General features: G+C 33.6%; 1 protein-coding gene across 1 annotated transcript in view; it reads right to left on the bottom strand.

The window, feature by feature from the left end:
• Positions 1–2,100: 2,100 nt before the first annotated feature.
• IL7 (interleukin 7) overlaps positions 2,101–19,519 on the bottom strand; it is a gene marked incomplete at its 3' end in the record, with an annotated part of 53,701 nt that continues 36,282 nt past the window's right edge. The window contains exons 3-6 of the mRNA XM_079901700.1: positions 8,132–8,212; positions 6,924–7,055; positions 4,252–4,305; positions 2,101–2,220 (exon numbers count right to left, since the gene is read on the bottom strand). Of these exons, the coding sequence (XP_079757826.1) occupies positions 2,101–2,220; positions 4,252–4,305; positions 6,924–7,055; positions 8,132–8,212 (387 nt within the window). The remainder of the gene's footprint in view (positions 2,221–4,251; positions 4,306–6,923; positions 7,056–8,131; positions 8,213–19,519) is intronic.

The following is a 19,519-nucleotide window of genomic DNA, read 5'->3' as shown; positions in this document are numbered from 1 at the left end:
CCATGCTGAATAAAAAGTTTTGAGTGCAAATTTTCTGTAAAATTCAATTCTATCATAAACAAATGATAAAAATCAAGGTCAAAGGTTAAAATAAAATGGAAGAAAATTTTGATAATTTGTAATAAAGCACTTTAAAATATTGTTCCTTATTTTGCCACAATCACAGAATTTTTTCAACACTGTTGGGAACGTTATAAACAGCCTTCAAGGAAACATCTTAAAGAACAGTTTTAAGTTTCCCTTTAGAAATTTAAAATTTCACCATTTCATAGCTGATGGTTTACCAATAGCACCAGTTCATCAGGGTGGAAATGTACCACATAGTTGACCTGTTTAGTGGTGTAAGGAAGAATAGCCTACTTTGAAAAGTCCATCTGAAGAAAAAGCTTGCTGAAGAATCATTTGCTCCTACAAAGTGTTAGTAAACTCCCTTTTCTGGAGTTAATAATGAAGACCAAATAGAAAACATAGCTGAGTCAACACCTCATTAATGGGGTAATCAGTGAATTCTATACAACAGTCTGTACAATTCTATACAGCTACTTGCAGCAGTGAGGAAGAAACTCCATATAGGTTGGGGAGAGTGAGAAAGAGATGCAGAGAGACAGACACGAACTGAGAGGAAGGTCTTACCTCCACACATTGAGGGTGGCACCTGAGCATCGTCAGTAGATCAAATAAAGCCAGTCAGCTCTTAACCAGGTGGTGATGAGGCCGTGGTGGCTGTTTTAGAACTCTTGGCTTGCCTAGAATAGTGTTTTCAGTTCCCTTTATAAGTAAGTGAAGACTGTTGGCAAACCTTTCTAAGCTGCATCTGGTATATACAAAAGTTTCTTTAAAAAGACCAAAATTTAACATGGGAGGTAAAGCAGTGTTCCTGTTCTTGTATAGTTTGGCGGTCCAGGTCTCATGTACATTCTCAATAATAAGAGAATAAAGGTTATATTTCAGTGAAAGTGAGAAATCAAATAGTGGTGCAGTATTAAAAATCTTGATCTTAAAAAATTCTGTTGGGGGAATTCCTGGGCGGACCAGTGGTTAGGACTCTGCACTTCCACTGCAGGGGGCCCAGGTTCGATCCCTACTTGGGGACCTAAGATCCTGCAAGCCGCATGGTACAGCCAAAAAACAAACAAAACTCCTATTGGGATTCATTAAGTGAATCTGACAGTGTTAATACATAGGTCATTTATTATCAAAGGAGAAATGTTATCCAAAGTAAGCAATTGTAATACTGTATGAAAATATTTTTATATACAAATAGAGTGTCAAAATTAAATATATACATTCCATTAATTAAAAGGCCAACATATATTATTCTCTTAAAAATATAGTTCCCAAATTGCAAACTCATTTAGACAAATTTTATTACACATAAATGACAAAAGTAACTTAGTACTATGGTTTAGCATTCTTAGAACAGATGACTTTCTATTTTGTGAAATTATTCTTTATCTTCATTTTAAAACATCTGTTATATCATTTATTAAAGGCACTGTGTTATACATTCATGTTTAATTACATCTCTCAATTATCTTGGATTCCTTTATGCTACTGCTTCTTTAAGCTGTATGACTCTTGTTCTCATGGGCCTTATGCATATCTCACTGTAACTCTGAAACATTTCCAGCACAGATGACAATTTCCACTCTCATTGCAGTATGCTGATGCATAGTGGGCCATACAATTGGTAATAATGAAATGTTAATTTTTAATCCTTGTAAACTTTATACATTTCACAGAATTTATATGTCTTCTGAAAATTTTAAACAGGTTTAAAAAGTATTATTGCAACTAATATCTTACATAGATTATCTTACAAAAATCAGTTCAGAATTAATACCGATTGATATATGTCCTCATGCATGTGAAATAGTTTGTTGATTGCAGCGTTTCCACTGTTGGTTGCAGTGGTTTCCACTGTTTATGTCCATCTTCTAGCACTACAGTAAGGATTTCTCAATTGCCATAATCCGTTTTTACCAGGATGCATTCAGTAACTTCCAGAAGGCATTTTACCCTGGAAAATTGCATAAGCAGATAGATTCTTGGAGGATACAAATAAAGCTCTTAAGTTTTTATATTGCCACTCCGTATTTTTCAATGTTCTTTAGCGCCCCTCAAAATTTTATTCCAACAAGTTTTTATCTTTTGTAGTAGTATCTTTAGGAAACACAGGTCATTCTGTTTTTTCTGTTCCTTTAAAGACTTATTCTCTTCCTAGAGAAATACATAAAAAAAGTTTGTAAGTTCATATTTTTATAAAAATACACATTTTAAAATATTTAATCTTTAATATCCATTATGCTAGCTTATACTAAAAATTTGGTTTAATTAAAAAGAATCTTGAATGATATTTTTTAAAATATGGTTTCTAACTATAATTGTGATCATTGATGTGTAGGAAAGTCAAGGTTGTTGTGGTTTAAGATTTAGGATTAATTAAAGAGCTATGTTAGGTGGATGTCATTTTCACCACTGCAACAGTGGACATAAAGAATGCTATTTAAACTTTTGTGAGAAAGATTTGTACATTATTCAATTGAGTTTTTTACAATGGAAAAAATGTTTTTATGGAAGGAATAATTAATACTGAAAATATTCAGTTTATTTTGTCAAAGATGATTAATAAGGACATACCTGATAAAGCTTGTTCCCTAGTCTTCCCTAGAGTATGGAAGATGCCTGCCTCATAAGCTAGTTTTCAGTCCCTGACAAAAATCTAATAAGGGCTACCTGTACAACCTACAGAAAGTGGAGAAAGAGATACCTCACACGGAAAAGACATATAAGAGAGTAGCTGTGCATATATACTCAGTTATATTTCTGTGAGTCTCTGGGAAGTGGATTAGTACGGGGTTGAGTAATTTCTTCATTTAAATAACAACCAATTATTGGGAGTTTGCTAGGTCAGGTATTGTGATCAGTGCTATACATACATTATTTCATTTTATCTATTTAGTAATTATGAAATTGATGATTTCACCTTTCACGTTTGAGGAAACTGAGATGTAAAGAGGATAAATAAGCCGCCATTGTCACACATCAAGTAAATATAATGACTGGGTCTTAAGCTTGTTTGTCCTATTTTTAGTTTAGTCACATTCAGATCTCTTTTAGCTATATATTTAATAACAGTAACACATACCCTTTAAATAATGCATTTAAAAGATTAGAGGACAGATTTCAAAGATAAATATGAAGGAGAATTTCTCATATTCTTCTCTTTAATGAGGGTCCCAGGACATCTTTAAAAAGTACAAATTGAAGTTTATGTGACTAAGCAGGTTTGAAATACATAGATGTGAATATTTCATGACTTTTCTCAAAGATCAAGATTGAACATTCATTAAAAAGACAAAAAAACAAAGAACTGTGATTTTGCCTCTGTAATCCTGGGAACACAGATGTTATCTCCTTTTTCTAAACTTTCTTTCTAAATTCCCTTAGCCAGAGGCCCTCAATGTATTTATTTATATTGCTCAGTTATTCATTTCAACTATTCCACTTCAGGTGGAATTCCTAGAGTTTCCTGAGTCCCAGGGTGTGCAGACTCACACTGCTTCTCTAAGAGGAATAAGGAATTTCCGTATATATATATAGTGGTCAAATAACGGAAGTGTGAAAAAGGAATCTATCACTCTCATGAACCAGGTGTGTTCATTTTTCTGTCTCATCCTAGTTAATATTTATATCATTGTAATGTATAATCAGATTTAATTAAATATTCTGACTTTTTCATTCATATTTTCTACATTGGTATATAATTTTGTGTAATAATCTAATAGAATGTGTGCAAGTATATATAAATATAGAATATTCAAATACTATTATACATATACAGTATATACTGTACAGTCTATACTAATAAAATAGGTATAAAATGGGTTCTCATTTTTAGTATGTATTTCTGTACTAGAGTAACGTTTTTTCATTGTGTCTTGTTGTTTAGTTTATTTTCTCCTATATTGTTCATGTCCTTTGCTATTACCTACTGAGGTTTTAATTTTGTTTCTTTTTAAAAAATCAATGCTCTGACATTTTCCCTAGCTTCTTTAATTTTAAAATAGTGGTTTTTAAAAATTCAGTTTAAAGGGATCCAATTTCTAAGGGGTACCTCCCTTCTCCTTTTACCAACATTATAATGAATATTTTCAAAATCGAGCATATAAAAGGAAACAATTCAAAGAGAAATATTAAGGAATTAAGTTGAGTAAAAAGCTGATAAGAAAACTATACAATCACTCTTACCAAATTCTTAGTGGGTTGGGCTTCACCCAGGGAAGTTGATTTTCTTCCTTTACCCTTAAAAACCAAGTCATATTTATAATATTGATTATTAATCCTTTATTACTCCTTCCATTAATATAATTGCTAATTTTCATATTACTCTCAGCCCATCTAATCTATTTGAATATCTACTTTAAATTATTTATTGTTAGTGTGGCAGAATACTAATTTCATTTAGAAATTGAATAACAGGGAGAAGGGAGAAACAAGAGAGGTTAGTCTTCCGAATAACCTGGATGCATAATTTTGCAAATATGCCCAGCATTGTGTTAATTGCTGTGAGGTATGAAAAGCTAATATAGAAGGGTATACTAACAGAGACAAAAAATTAGAATTTTAATCAACATGAAAATAACATTAGCATTAAGTTGTTAAATCCTTATCATAAATTTTATTAAGCTTTACCCATCAGAAGCAAAATGAAATAACTATAAAAAGCTTGTAGCATGCCTAACTCACGAAGAAAATTCAATATAGCTGACCATCTTTAACATCTTGCCTTCTCATTTCAAGAAAAATTTGGATTGTAGCAGGTTAATTTTGTAACATAATTTTATTTAATTTCAAAATTTAAATTATTTGTGTATTTTCTTTTTCTACAATTAGTTGATTTTGGAATATGGTAATCAATGCAAAGCTCAACACATGAGAGAAAGAATTGCAAATATACAGCATACCTATAACCTTTAACCCTTTGATATCGCTAGTTTGCTCTGCATTCTTTTCAGTTAAGCCCTGACTTGAAGCTTATGCACAACATAAGCCATTACTAAGTAACTGGATGTGTAAGCAACATGAAACGAACTTGCTATTCCTGCATTAGATAGTACAGTAGTCTCTCTGTATTTGTGGGGGATTGGTTACAGGACCCCAGTGGGTACCAAAATCCAAGGATGGATGCTCAGGTCCCTTATATAAAATAGCGCTGAATTTGCATATAACCAGGCACATGCTCCTGTATACTTTAAATCATCTGTAGATTACTTACAATACTCAATACAATGTAAATGCTATGTAAATAGTTGTAAACACAAAATAAATGCTGTGTAAATAGTTGTTAATGTGTCTTGACAAATTCGAGTTTTGCTTTTTGGAACTTTCTAGAGATTTTTTTCTGAATATTTTTGATCCACGGTTGAATCTGAGGATGCAGAACCATGGATATGAAAGGCTGACTGTACTTTAAATCACTATAAATAAGGATTAAGAGATGGTAGGCTAGAATGTAAAGTCTTCATGATTCTTAAGCTTGGCCTTAAAGGATGCATAGAACAAGAGAGATCAGATTTCCAGAAAAGAGAACAGTAGAAATTCCATATAAGGGACTAACATTATAAGGGGACAAGATTGGAAATAAGCTTGGCAAATCCACAACACCAAGAGGAGACTGGCTTGCATCAAGTAGATAATGTAATGATAAATGAAGTGGTCCAGCTTATACGGTCCAATATGTATTTTCATCACTGTCAGTAGGGCTCAAGGACAATCTTACCATTTTACCTTCTATGGGCAACTACTAGTATTAAAAATTAAAAACACACACAATCCTTTTTCTATCATAAAAATGTTAAAATTTTCTTTTAAAAATTATAAGAAATATTTTTGGCTTTATGTGGCAGCTGGTAACATTCCTGAAGAGGGAGTAAAAATAACAATAGTAATTATAAAACATTTATTGAAACTTTTTAGTACTAAGCACTCTATATTATGTCATTTTCACATCCTATAATGTAGGTACTATATTTTTCTCCACTTTGCAGATGAAGAAACTGTTGTCTAGTCTCAAGATAATGTCTTCCAAATTTTGTTTTATTGTTTATATTTCATGACCACTAGCAGAGAAGTAGGAAAAAATTAGCGCTATACTTATCAAAATTATTGAGGCAAAAAACTTGAAAATTGTTGGACATAAATATGCCCAATTTTTATATACAAATATATTTGTTAAATACATTTGATTACCCGTTTTATTTGCTATGAGTTCTTATAAGTGTGTACATATATGGATTAAAATTATTAAGACATTTTAGAAATAAAAATTTACCATTCCTCACCCAACTTATAACACTAGCCTCCTTGACAGTTATTATGACAATAAAATTTATTATTTTCTTTATTTACTTTCCTTTTTTCTTTTCTTTTTTTTTCTTTTTTTTTTTTTTTTTTTTTTTTGCGGTATGCAGGCCTCTCACTGCTGTGGCCTCTCCCGTTGCGGAGCACAGGCTCTGGACGCACAGGCTCAGCGGCCATGGCTCATGGGCCTAACCGCTCCGCAGCACGTGGGATCTTCCCGGACCGGGGCACGAACCCGTGTCCCCTGCATCGGCAGACAGACTCTCAACCGCTGCGCCACCAGAGAAGCCCTATTTTCCTTTTTTAACTGAAGTGTAGTTGACTTACAATGTTGCTTTCATTTATTTTTAGTACCTTTTTAAAAACAATTTCTTTGCCCTAGCCAAGAGATGAATAGGTACTTTACAAGTTGAGGCTTTCCTCTTCTAGAATTGAGTAAATGTATTTCAATTTTCTTATAAGCACTTAGATTTCTATGCTAACGGATTTGATCATCAGAGAATGATAGTATCTTATCACTGGAGTTGTTTACATTTTTGTACAAACAGTCCTCAGCTTACCTTGTTGGTGCAGTTCAACAGTGTTAATGTGCCCTGTGAAACTGTTGATAGGTGAAGATTGAAATCGTCACTGATATTCATTTTAAGGAATTGCTTCAACTTTCGAGCAGCACGATATAAAAACGAAGCTTCCTATTACAGAAAAAACATCAGAAGGGCTGTTTCAAATAAAATATTAAGAAGTGATAAGCTTTCCTAAGGAGCCTAAGGCCAGAACTGTATTGCTAAATAACACCCCACCTCCACCCCAGTTTTCTTCTATTCCAGTTAATCGCATGACTGAAGAGCAACTAGACTGAAACTGTTTAGCTCCCAGGTGACAGCCTAAAGTGCCTAGAACCCAGTTTAATGATTATCTGACTTTTTAAAGTCTCTTTTCTTTGCTATGTGTGATCTTATCGCTTATGAGTGAACATATAACAAGTTTATTCAATTTTAAACAAGATAACTAAAGGAGAGGTCTTCTGGAAGCAATAATAGTAAAAGGTATGTGTGACTTTTCTTGTTGTTATTATTTTTGCCCTTTTTGAGCTATGGGCGAATAGCTGGCAATAAGAAAATAAAGGGCCTATTCACCTAAAACAAGTTTTTCAAATATTTAATGTAAGAAATTTAAAAAAAAACAGAATTTATGGATATACTCTTAAATGCCATGAAGTTAACTCAGCTATTGTGAGTTTTAAAAAAGTCTATTGAATAGCACACTAGTTTCTGCAGAAAGAGATGACACAAATTTTTGTTGGAAGTTCTGTAGATTGTAATATTGTACCAAATAGAAGTGGTAGTGGTTTGAAGATAAGCAAATATTGAAAGAAAAAATTTCAAAATGCCTACAACTAAATTACACCCATTACTTGTGTGTGTGTGTGTGTGTGTGTCTGTGCGTGTGTGTGACAAGCATTTTCCTGCATAAAAATTTTAGAAATAAGAGATATGTGTCTTTGAATTCAGCAGTTCTTCTAGTATTTTCAAGGTGAAAATGAAATGCTAAAATTAAAAGGACTATTTATCAAATAAGCAGAGGGCTATTTGTAAAATAAAAGTATAAAAGACCATAGTATAACTTAACATATCAATGGGAATTGTCGGGTTAGAGCCAAAAGACTGTGTTATTAATATAATCAATATAATTAACAGAGATATAAAAAATATAAGCTTCTATGAAATCAAGCTTGAATGACATATAAACTCCAAATAATTGTCATTACCTTATTATCATCACATGAATGTTTTTTAAAAAAGTTAGGTTCGTTATTCAGGCAATTGCTATCAAAGTCTATCATGCTGTCCTGTAATAAATAATATAAAATAATATGGTTAAACTGGGGACCTTTCTATCATGTAGTAATTATAAAAATAACAATGTTATAATACTTGGTATTTATATGTGCATTTTAAGGAAAATAACTTTAGTCTGACTTAGCTGACTAGGCAGGAAGAATAGTTATCTATAGTTGAAGAATAAACAAGTATATACACAAACCCTCACGTATTTAGAGCTTCCCCCAGACTCCATAGGTTAATCTCAGAAATCATTGAGAGAAACTGGCTTTTCTGGGGAAATAAAAGTACCTATTTTAGAAGTTATACTATATAGACAACGTACTATAAATTTTGAAATCATGAAGTTGAGATGCATTTAAGAGGTTATTTGGTCCAATTTCCTGCCACTATCAAACAGCAACAAAGGGAATTTACTTTAGAATGAAGGCAAAGCCTCTTGACAGTGAGTAAAGTTGAAATTCATTCTGCAGCATTTTAAATAATCCAGTTGGGGATGTTTGAGGTAGAATTTAGCTGAGAAAAAAGTGAGATTGAATATGTGCATTGTCATTGTCATGTAAGAGGCGGGGAAGGCAGACTGGCACATTCTCATTTTTCTTTCTAAGGAATGTAGTATTAGAAGGTGGGGATTAGCTGAATCAAGAATGTACTTGAGGGCTTCCCTGGTGGCGCAGTGGTTGAGAGTCCGCCTGCCGATGCAGGGGACATGGGTTCGTGCCCCAGTCCAGGAAGATCCCACATGCCGTGGAGCGGCTGGGCCCGTGAGCCATGGCTGCTGAGCCTGCACGTCCGGAGCCTGTGCTCCGCAACGGGAGAGGCCACAACAGTGAGAGGCCCACGTACCACAAAAAAAAAAAAAAAAAAAAGAATGTACTTGACATATTAGGAAGAATTTCCTAAGGATTCAGATTCTTTATGCACAGGATTGGACTAGCTCTGTCCAGCAAACTAGCCATTCCATGCTATCAGAGCTTCTAGAAGGACTTCAAGCAATTTTAGCCTATGTGTTGTCATCTAAGGAACAGATAAAAAGTGGAATAATGGCAGGATGTAATCATGGGCTTCTAATCTTCATCTGCCTCTCAGAAAAATATGCATTACTCTTCTCACCACTGAAAAACGTAAATGGTCTCTGGATTCATCCTGACTTTAAATGTATCTGTTTTATCTATAGGAATTACAGCCTGAACACGTAATCATTTATTTAACCATTCAACACTTACTACAGGCCAAAGTCCTCTGCCAAGCTTGATAGGGGAACAAAGACAAGAAAACACAGTCCCATTTTCTTATGCCATTTGATGTAAAGGGCAGATGCTGCATCCTTGGACACTTGTACATCACTTCTTATATTTGTAAAAGTATGCTTATGTAAACAGAAGATTTGTTAGTGCCAAACATCCCAGTCATACTGCAAATATCTCAAGTGCAAATAGATATATTTTTCTATAACTATCCTCATGTTGCCATTATACATATTCCTGAAAAGATAGTGGAAAATTAATGTTTGCCTGTTAAATCATTTTCCTATTGACTTGCATTTAACCCTAAGAAGGATAATAAATCATATATACATTTCTCTCTGATAAAACCTGCTTTTCATTTTTGCCATGCCATCCATCAAATAAAGAAGATAAACAAATGTGCAGCTAATCTGTATGATGTTTTCCAATTTACCAAAAATATTATATGAACGAGTACCTATTTCTTGGAGCATTTTAACCAATTGCATGACACACGAATATTTGAAAAGCCATATTGGTTAAGCCATTTCATTGCTCCAGGTATTTAACAAAACTCATTTTTGGCAGATACAGAAAGGGTGTTTTTATACCACGTAATTTGTTTGCCAGATGTGTACAGCAGTAGATAAAAGTCTCACTTAAAAGTTTGACTTAAAAGGTTGACTCCTATAAAAGTCACAATTATAGTTGACTAGTTGACTTTAGTGCATTTTATGAATAGATTTAACATAAGCATACATGAGTGCCAACTACAGTTGCTTTCTGAAATTGTTTCCATTTAAGCCCTGTGAGAAGGGTGGCTCAGACTAAGATATGTAGAATCGTGGAGTTGGAAAGAACCTTATATATCTATCTTTTGATTTAACAAATAGTAGAATTACTTTATCAGTAACAGTTTCTTACAGGCATCTTGACATATTTGAATATTTCTTCATATTTATTATGAATATGAAAGAAACAAGAGACAAGCCAAGATCACATTGACTGTGAACTCAGTATTTTCCAGTGTAAAACATTATGTTACATAAGTTGTTCCTAAAATATCTAATGTTCTTTCGATTTGTAGAATTGCATTTTCTTTCATTTTAGCATAGTTTTCTTCTATCTTTGAATTTTTTTCTAAGGCATGCACAGTAGCCCCTTCCCCAGAAACACTAATTACATACACAGTTGATTTTCTATTTCACTTTTTTCTTTTATATATTTATATTTGATTTTTTTAAGATTCAATTTTGTGTGGTTTTCTCCAACATGTCTTCCATATGCCTGTTCTAATGGGGAACTCATGGTTACATGTGTTCTAAGTGAACTAATGTCTATTTACTGCCCATAAATGATTCTCATTGGCAGCTACATAACTGATAGGTGTCTCCTTTCTATTCTCCTTCTATTTTGTAGGTCTGGGCCTGAGGATTGGGGTTTTGATATGAAGAAGAAAGATTCAGTCTCGTGTCTTACTATTCTTTGAAAATGAACTTGGTCCCTACAGAAATCTTTTTCATTTCTGATTATCACTATCACAGCACACTCACGGCCCAAAGTCTTATGGCATATAAAGACTCATTTGGAGGACCTTTTGAAAAGTGAAACTTATTTTTTTATTTTTTTTTTAATTTTTATTTATTTATTTATTGCGGTACGTGGGCCTCTCACTGTTGTGACCTCTCCCGTTGCGGAGCACAGGTTCCGGATGCGCAGGCTCAGCGGCCATGGCTCACGGGCCCAGCCGCTCCACGGCATGTGGGATCTTCCCGGACCGGGGCACAAACCCGTGTCCCCTGCACTGGCAGGCGGACTCTCAACCACTGCGCCACCAGGGAAGCCCCAGTGAAACTTATTTTTAATGAAATCTGTAGCCTGTATGAAAATTGAAAAAGTCTGTATTGTTCTTGGAATCCTATTTCAAATGTTACAAATTTTACCATTAGGTAGCTTACCAGATTATTGTAAGAATTGGTAGTTAATTCCTTGCTTAAATTAAAAGTCATTCATTTATTCTTCAATCAAATACTTGTCGAACATCTACCATGTGCCATATAGTAGTGAAGAGAGAATTGTGATCAAAATCACAGAGGGTTCCTTCCTTCAAGAAATTTACTGTCTGGTGGTAAAGACAGACATCAATCCAATAATCACAATCAAATCTCAAATTAATAATTGTTATGAATAAAAAGTATATGCTACCATAAAGCCTATAAAGAAGGATTTTACTTAGGAACCTCAGTAAAGCCTTCCCTAAGAAAGGAACACTTCAACTGAGATCTGAAGCATGAGTAAACTAGAGAAAAAGAAAATAGAGGAAGAGTAAAGATGTAGAAAACAGCATGTATGGCTTCAGTTAAGTGGGAGGGAATAATGGCAGATAGGCTGCTGGATGAAAGAGAGCAAGGGAAAACCGGTATATAGCTGAGAAAGCAAGAGAAATCACCGGTTTCATACGAAAGAGATCCGGAGGAAACTAAATTATGCTGGGGCTTAAGGACATGTTAAGGAGCTTTGTCTTGATCCTAAAATCAATAATTAATGACTAAATACCTTTTTCAAAGATCATATTAATAGCAGCATGGTAAATGGTTTGGAAAGGTTCAAGAAAGTATGTGTGTGAATCTTTAGGAGACAATTACATAGTGCTTGAAATAATGGTTTATTGGACTTGGTGGTGGGAAAGAATGTAGAGATAGGTGAAAAGACTTGAGAAATATTTAGAAAGCCAATATAACACTATTTGAGAATTAAAGTTATGGAAGATTGACAGACCAGGGCTGATCCCTGGGTTTCTGGTATGTGCAGCAGGATATACTGTGTTGCCATTCACTGAGATAGGGAATAGTAGTAGAGATGGTGTGAGTAAAATATGTTTGGTTTTAAACAGATGAAGCTTGAGTTTACATTCAGAGATCCAAGAACATACATAAAGAAGCCAGAAAGCTAGAAAACCTGGGGAATAGACTGTTTTAAGAAGGTGGTGATCCAAAATATACAATGCCAACTGAAAGGTCAAGTTGTCTTGTACAAAATCTATTCACATAAAGAAAGCGAGTCTAAATTAGAAAAACAGCTGATAATAGATGGTAAAATGAAGTATTAAGCAGATATGATATTTGTTTTGAGATAATATTTATAAGCAAGAACATATGCTTATAATAAAACATGCTTATAATAAAAATCTTTCAAAAGAAAAAGGTGTTCTATATAAGCATATATTCAAATGTATATGCATATGCACAAACATGAACATATGTCTAAGAATTGACTAATTAATCTTCATTTAACTTGCTGGGATAATCAATATTCTACTCCTTCTGTAAAATATATTGACTAATGCTCACAGTACACCAAAGACTCCCAACTCCAGTTTCTGATATACTCATGTGTTTTTGCATTCACAATTGGAGTTGCATATTTACTAAGTCAATTCCTTAACACTAAGTTATACTTCTTATTTAATTAGATCACTTAATTAAATACTATGTAAGTCAAAGAATATTAGAATGAAAATACAGTTGTGTGTAGGACTTCCAGTTTCCAGTCTGGGAGGTAAGGAGCTTAGAAGTCGCCATTCCATCATAACAACAAGTAAAATGCTGAACAAACTGAAGAATCAGCAACTCTTCTTATATCTGTCAGAGAAGTGAGGTCACAGGGTAAACTGCCTCCCCAAATATTGGAGAAACAGACAGCTGATGCAATAATTACAATTTAGAGAACCAGAAACCCAGGAGCGGAAACCTCCATGTGAACCAATGCTGGGATAGAAAAACCTGAACTGTAATTGATGAATTACTGGAAGCTCAGAATGGACAAGTCTTAGAGATAAAATTCCAAGGGGACCTACCACTGGAGGTCCCCCCTTTGCTCACACTTTTTCTGAGCTTTACTTACAGGAGTTCTATGAGGTCCTCACAGTGAATATGAGAAAAATCCCCATGTGCTTCTGGCAGAGAGAGGAAAAAAGCATTGATTTTGAAATATGCCAGAGTGTTATGTTATTCTTAACAAGGCCTCCCCTTACGAGAACCTAACCTGCTGGAATTTTATCAGAGCCTAACCTATCTGGGGTAAGGGAAATACCCAGCTCCAGTCCTTGCTAGACATCCTTTGTCACCTAAGTGGATAGGTATTGAGAAGCACTGGTAAAGTTTACAATCCAGGGGCACAGACTCATCAAAAGACTGAGACCTAATCAAAGGACTATAGAAAGCTTCCCGTCTCCCCACACCTTATCACTGTATTACTAAAAGCTCATTTACCACAGGTTTATTTATGCAGAACATCATGTCCACCTTCCAACAAAAAATTACAAAGCATACTAAAAGGCAAAAAACACAATTTGAAGAGACAGAACAAGCATCAGAACTAGAGATAGATATGGCAGTGATGTTGAAATTATCTGACTGGGAATTTTTTTTTTTTTTTTTTTTTTGCGGTACGCTGGCCTCTCACTGCCACGGCCCCTCCTGTTGCGGAGCACAGGCTCCAGACGCGCAGGCCTAGCGGCCATGGCTCACGGGCCCAGCCGCTCCGCGGCACGTGGGATCCTCCCGGACCGGGGCACGAACCCGTGTCCCCTGCATCGGCAGGCGGACTCCCAACCACTGCGCCACCAGGGAAGCCCCTGACTGGGAATTTTTTAAAAAAATTATTATTATGCTATGACCTTTAATGGGAAAATATGCAGAAAAAATGGATAATGTAAACAGAGAGACGGAAATTCTAAGAAAGAATCAAAAAGAAATGCTAGAGATAGAAAGCACTGTAATGGAATTATGGGCTCTTTATTAAATTAGACATGGCTGAAGAAAGAATCTCTGAGCTTGAGCATATGACAATAGAACTTCCAAAACTGAAAAGAAAAAATAAAAAAATACCAGGGGAAAAAATGGAACAGAATATCTAAGACTGTGGACAAGTACAAAATGTGTAACATATGCATAGCAAGAATATCAGAAGAAAGAGAGAAAGGAACAGAAGCAATATTTGAAGCAATACTGGCTGAGAATTTTTCCCAAGTCAATGCCAGACATCAAACCACACATCCAGAAAGCTCACAGAACACCAAGCAGGATAAATGCCCCAAGTCATATACCTAGGCATATCATATTCAAACTTTAGAAAATCAAAGATAAAGAAAACATCTTGAAAGAAGCCATGGGGGTCAGCGGGGGAAAATTACTTACAAAAAAGCAAAGATAAAAATTGCGTCCAATTTATCTTCTGAAATCATTCAAACAAGAAAAAAGTGAAGTGAAATATTTAAAATATTGAGAGAAAAACCCACCGACCTAGAGTTCTGTACTCTGAGAAATTAGCCTTCAAAGGGAAAAAAGAAATAAAGACTTTCTCAAACAAAAATTGAGGTAATTTGTTGCCAGTAGAACTGCCTTGAACAGAACGTTAAAAGTTCTTTAGAGAGAAGAAAAATGATACAGATCAGAAACTCAGAGCTACATAGAAAAAGAAAGAGCATCAGAGAATGAATAAATGAAGAAAAAAATAAAAACTTTTATCTTCTTATTCTGAATTGCTCTAACACTTTGATTAAAATAATAATGGCAACAGTGCATTTAACTATATATAATTTGATTACATATATACATATATATACACATATATATAAAATACATGCTTATATATAAGTGAAATCAATGAAGCAGTGATATGAGGGACAGGAGGAAAGAAAAGAATTATTAGCAATATTTTGTTATTTTAAGGTACTTGTACTACTTGTGAAGTGGCACAGAGTTATTTCAAAGTGGACTTGGATTAGTTGCAAATATATATACCAAACTCTAGGGCAACCAGTAATGAAAGTTTAAAAAGAAGTATAATTGTTATGCTAAGAAAGGACAGAAATGGAATCATAAAATGTCACAATCATAAAAGACAAATAAAGTGTGAAGACAAAAATAGTAACAAAGAATAAGAGCAAAAAATAGAAAACAGTAAAAAACATACGGTAGATATTGGTCCAACTATATCAATAATCACTTTAAAATGTCAACAGTCTAAATACACCAATTAAAAGACAGAGTTTGTCAGAGTGGGTCAAAAAAACACAACCTAATTATATACTGTCTATAAAAAACCTACTTTTAATATAAAGACACATATAGATTAAAAGTAAAATGAAGAAATATATACTATGCTAACATTAATGAAATGAAAGCAGGGTAGCTATGTTCATTTTAAACAAAGCCAACTTCAGAGCAAGGGAAGTTATCAGGATGAAATGGACCTAACATAATGATAATGGAGACAATTGTCCAAGAAGATATGATAATTCTTAATGTGTACGCGGCTAACAACAAAGAGTCTAAATACATGAGGGAAAACTGATAGAATACTAAGAGAAGTAGATGAATCCACTATTATAGTTGAAAACTTTAATATCTTTCTATCATAAATGGACAGATCCAGCAGGCAGAAAATCAGTAAGGACATAGTTGAACTTGACAGCACAATCAATTAACTCTATATAGTTGGCATGCATAGACAACTTCATACTTCATCCAACAGCAGCAGATTACATAGTTTTCTCAAGAACACATTGAATATTCTCCAAAGAGAGCAAATTATGGGCCATAAATTGAATCTTAACAAATTTAAAAGAATAGAAATCATATAATGTCTGCTATTAGATCACAATAGAATCAAACTAGAAATCAATAACAGAAAGACAACTGGGACATCCCAAAGTATTTGGAGATTAAACAATACACTTTGAAGTTATATGTGGATTGAAGAAGAAATTTCAAGAGAAATTTTAAAATATTTGAAATAAATAAAAATATAACATTGAAATCTGTAGGATGCAGTGAAAGCAGTGCTTAGAGGGAAATTTATAGTATTGACTGCATGTGTTAAATAAGGAAAGTATCTAAAATCAATAATCTAAACTTCCACTTTAGGAAACTACAAAAGGAGAGAAAATTAAATCCAAAGTAAGCAAAAGACAAAAAAAAAAAAAAAAGTAATAATAAAAGTTAAAGCAGAGATCAATTAAATTGAAAACAGGAAATCAATAAACTCAACAAAACAAAAAACTTCTCCTTTGGAAATATAAATAAAATTGATAAGCCTTAGCCAGATTAACTAAGAAAAAAAAAGACACAAATTTCCTAATATCAAAAATGAAAGAGGGGACATCATTACAGATCCCATGAACATTAACAGGGATAATAGATACTCTAGATGATAATTGATAATCTAGATGAAATTGACCAATTCCTTAAAAGACACAATCTGCCAAAATTTACCAAGAAATAGGCAATCTGAATAGGCCTATATCTATAAAAGCAGTTCAATCAATTGTCAATAAGCTTACAAAACAGAAGCACCAGGCCCAGATGGGTTCACTGATTACTTCTATCAAACTCTTAAGGAAGAAATCATAGCTATTGTCTATAATCTCTTCCAGAAGAAAGAAGCAGAGGGAATATTTCCTATCTTGTTATATGAGGCCGGGCTTACACTAATACTAAAACCAAATGAAGACAGTACAAGAAAAGAAAACCACAGATCAATATATCTTGTGAAAATAGATGCAAAAATCCTCAACAAAATATAAGAAATTGAATCCAACAATGTATAAAATAATTATACACCATAACCAAGTGATATTTACCCATATATGTAAGACTGGTTCAACATTCAAAAAAATCAAAGAATGTAATCTATCACTGTAAGAGGGTAAAGAAGAAAAATCACATGATCAAATTAATAGATGCAGAAAAAGCAGTTGACAAAATCCAACATCCATTCATTAAAAACAAAACAAACAAACCCCCCCCCAAAAAAAAACCTCTCTGTAAACAAGGACTAGAGGGGAACTTCCCCAGCTTGATAAAGAGCATCTTCAAAATCCTATAGCTAATAGCATACTTAATGGTGAGAAACTCAGAACTTTCCTATGATCAGAACAAGGCAAAGATGTCCCTCTCACCATTGCTTATCAACATTGTATTTTGAAAAAACCTAGGTGATTCAATATGACAAGAAAAGGAAAAAAAAGATATAAAAATTAGGAAGGATGAAATATAACTGTCTTTTTTACTAGATGACATTGTAATTTATGCAGACAATCCTAAAGAATAAACAGGAAAAAAAAAAAAAACCAAACCTCCTGGAACTAATAAATGATTATGCAAGGTTGCAGTATACAAAGTTAGACAAAAGTTAATAGTTTTCTCCTATACTAGCAATGAACAAATGGAATTTGAAATTAAAAACACAACACATTTAGAGTACTTAGGTATAAATGTAACAAAATATGTACACGATCTTTATGAGGAAAACTACACAACTCTGGTGAAAGATCAAAGGAGACCTAAATAAATGGGAAGATAGTCCATGTTCATGGATTGATGGATTGGAAGACTCAACGTTGTTAAGATGTTTGTTATCCCAGCTTGACCTATAGATTTATCATAATCTCAAAAATATCAGCAAGTTATTTTGTGATATCAAACAACCTGATTCTAAAACTTATATGGAGAGGCAAGGAGAGGACTTGTTTACTAAGGTTGTTCATACAGACAGGTGGGGAATCAACAGATTAACACTCTGTCATTTAATGACTGCATTTGTGATTAGCCTTACATCCACAGTGACTGATTTCTTAAGAACTTAAATGTTTTTAAATATCATTTAATATCAGCATTCTAGCCAGAGGTGATTTTACCTAGACAAGGTGAATACCGAGATAGAAGTGTAACATTCTCTTGCCACCTAGGGTCCCATAAAAGTGGCCCAGCGTATATTGAAACCATAGATTCCTGCCTTAGCTATATCAAACCTCAGACATTTTTAAAATTGAGACATAATTGACATATAAGCTTTGTTTCAGGTGTTCAACAATAATTTGATATTTTTATACATTGCAAAATGATCACCACAATCAGTCTAGTTCTATAAGTTTAGTTAACATCCATCACTACACATAGTTACAATTTTTATCTTGTGATGAGAACTTTTGAGGTTTACTCTATTAGCAATTTTCAAAGTATACAATACAGTATTATTAGCTGTAGTCACTGTGCTGTACATTACATCCCCAAGACATAATTCCCAGTTTTCTCGGATCATTCTGGATTATACCAGAATTACAACCTGTTTGGTTAGCTCCCCCTTGCATTCTTAAAAGTGTTTCAGTTTGGGCAATAACATATTTTCTCACCCTATTTGTACTATGGTGTTTTGATTTTGGTTTGCATGATATGGTTTTCCTATCTTTTAACTTTTTAAATTATTTTGAACATAAAAATATTTTAATGTCATATATATTACTTGCTTATCATTATTCGAACAATACTGAGATATATAATGAAAACCTTAAAATTTTTCTCCACTGCACCCACTAGAATCACCTACCTGAGGTGATTCATATTAGCAGTTTGATAAGAATACCCTTCTTGCTCAAAAAACCTATGCATATGTGTAATGTACATACATGCATACAAAAGTCACACATATACATGCATATATAGGGATTATGAAGGCACTTTCCTTTACCATTTAAAAATATAGGATCGTAATATATACATTACTCTTCGACTTGTTTTGTATTATTTTCACTTTATATTATAATCATCATTCTAAGTCAAACATATCTAGAACAGCTTTTTTAAAATAGCTACATAATATTCTACATTAAGTGTATTCCAATGTTTATTCAACACTTCTCTTATTGATGAAAAAAGTCAATATTTGCTCCAACAAACAATACTACAATAGACATCTTTGTATGTGTATGTGTGTTTATATATTTGTATGTGTATATTATCTCCTTTTATATTAATGTTTGCATTTTTGTAGAATTGGTTCCCATAACTGAGACTTGCTAAAGGAAATGGTATATTCATTTAAAAATCATTGTGTTCAGTAAAAATGATTCATGCTTCTACCAGCAAATAAGGGAGCCCGTTTTGTCACATCCTTGTCAGCACCAGATGTCATAAGCCTTTCACAATTTTACCAACCCTGATATGTGAAAATTTGTGCCTCATTATAGCTTAAATTTTCACTTCCATGACTACTAGAGAATGAGCATCATTTCATGTTAATTGACAG

This window comes from Stenella coeruleoalba (genome assembly GCF_951394435.1).
Source record: "Stenella coeruleoalba genome assembly, chromosome: 17".
NCBI classification, from domain to species: Eukaryota; Metazoa; Chordata; class Mammalia; order Artiodactyla; family Delphinidae; genus Stenella; species Stenella coeruleoalba.
Note: the sequence above shows the minus strand (reverse complement) of the source record. Positions and strands in the feature narration are given on the sequence as shown.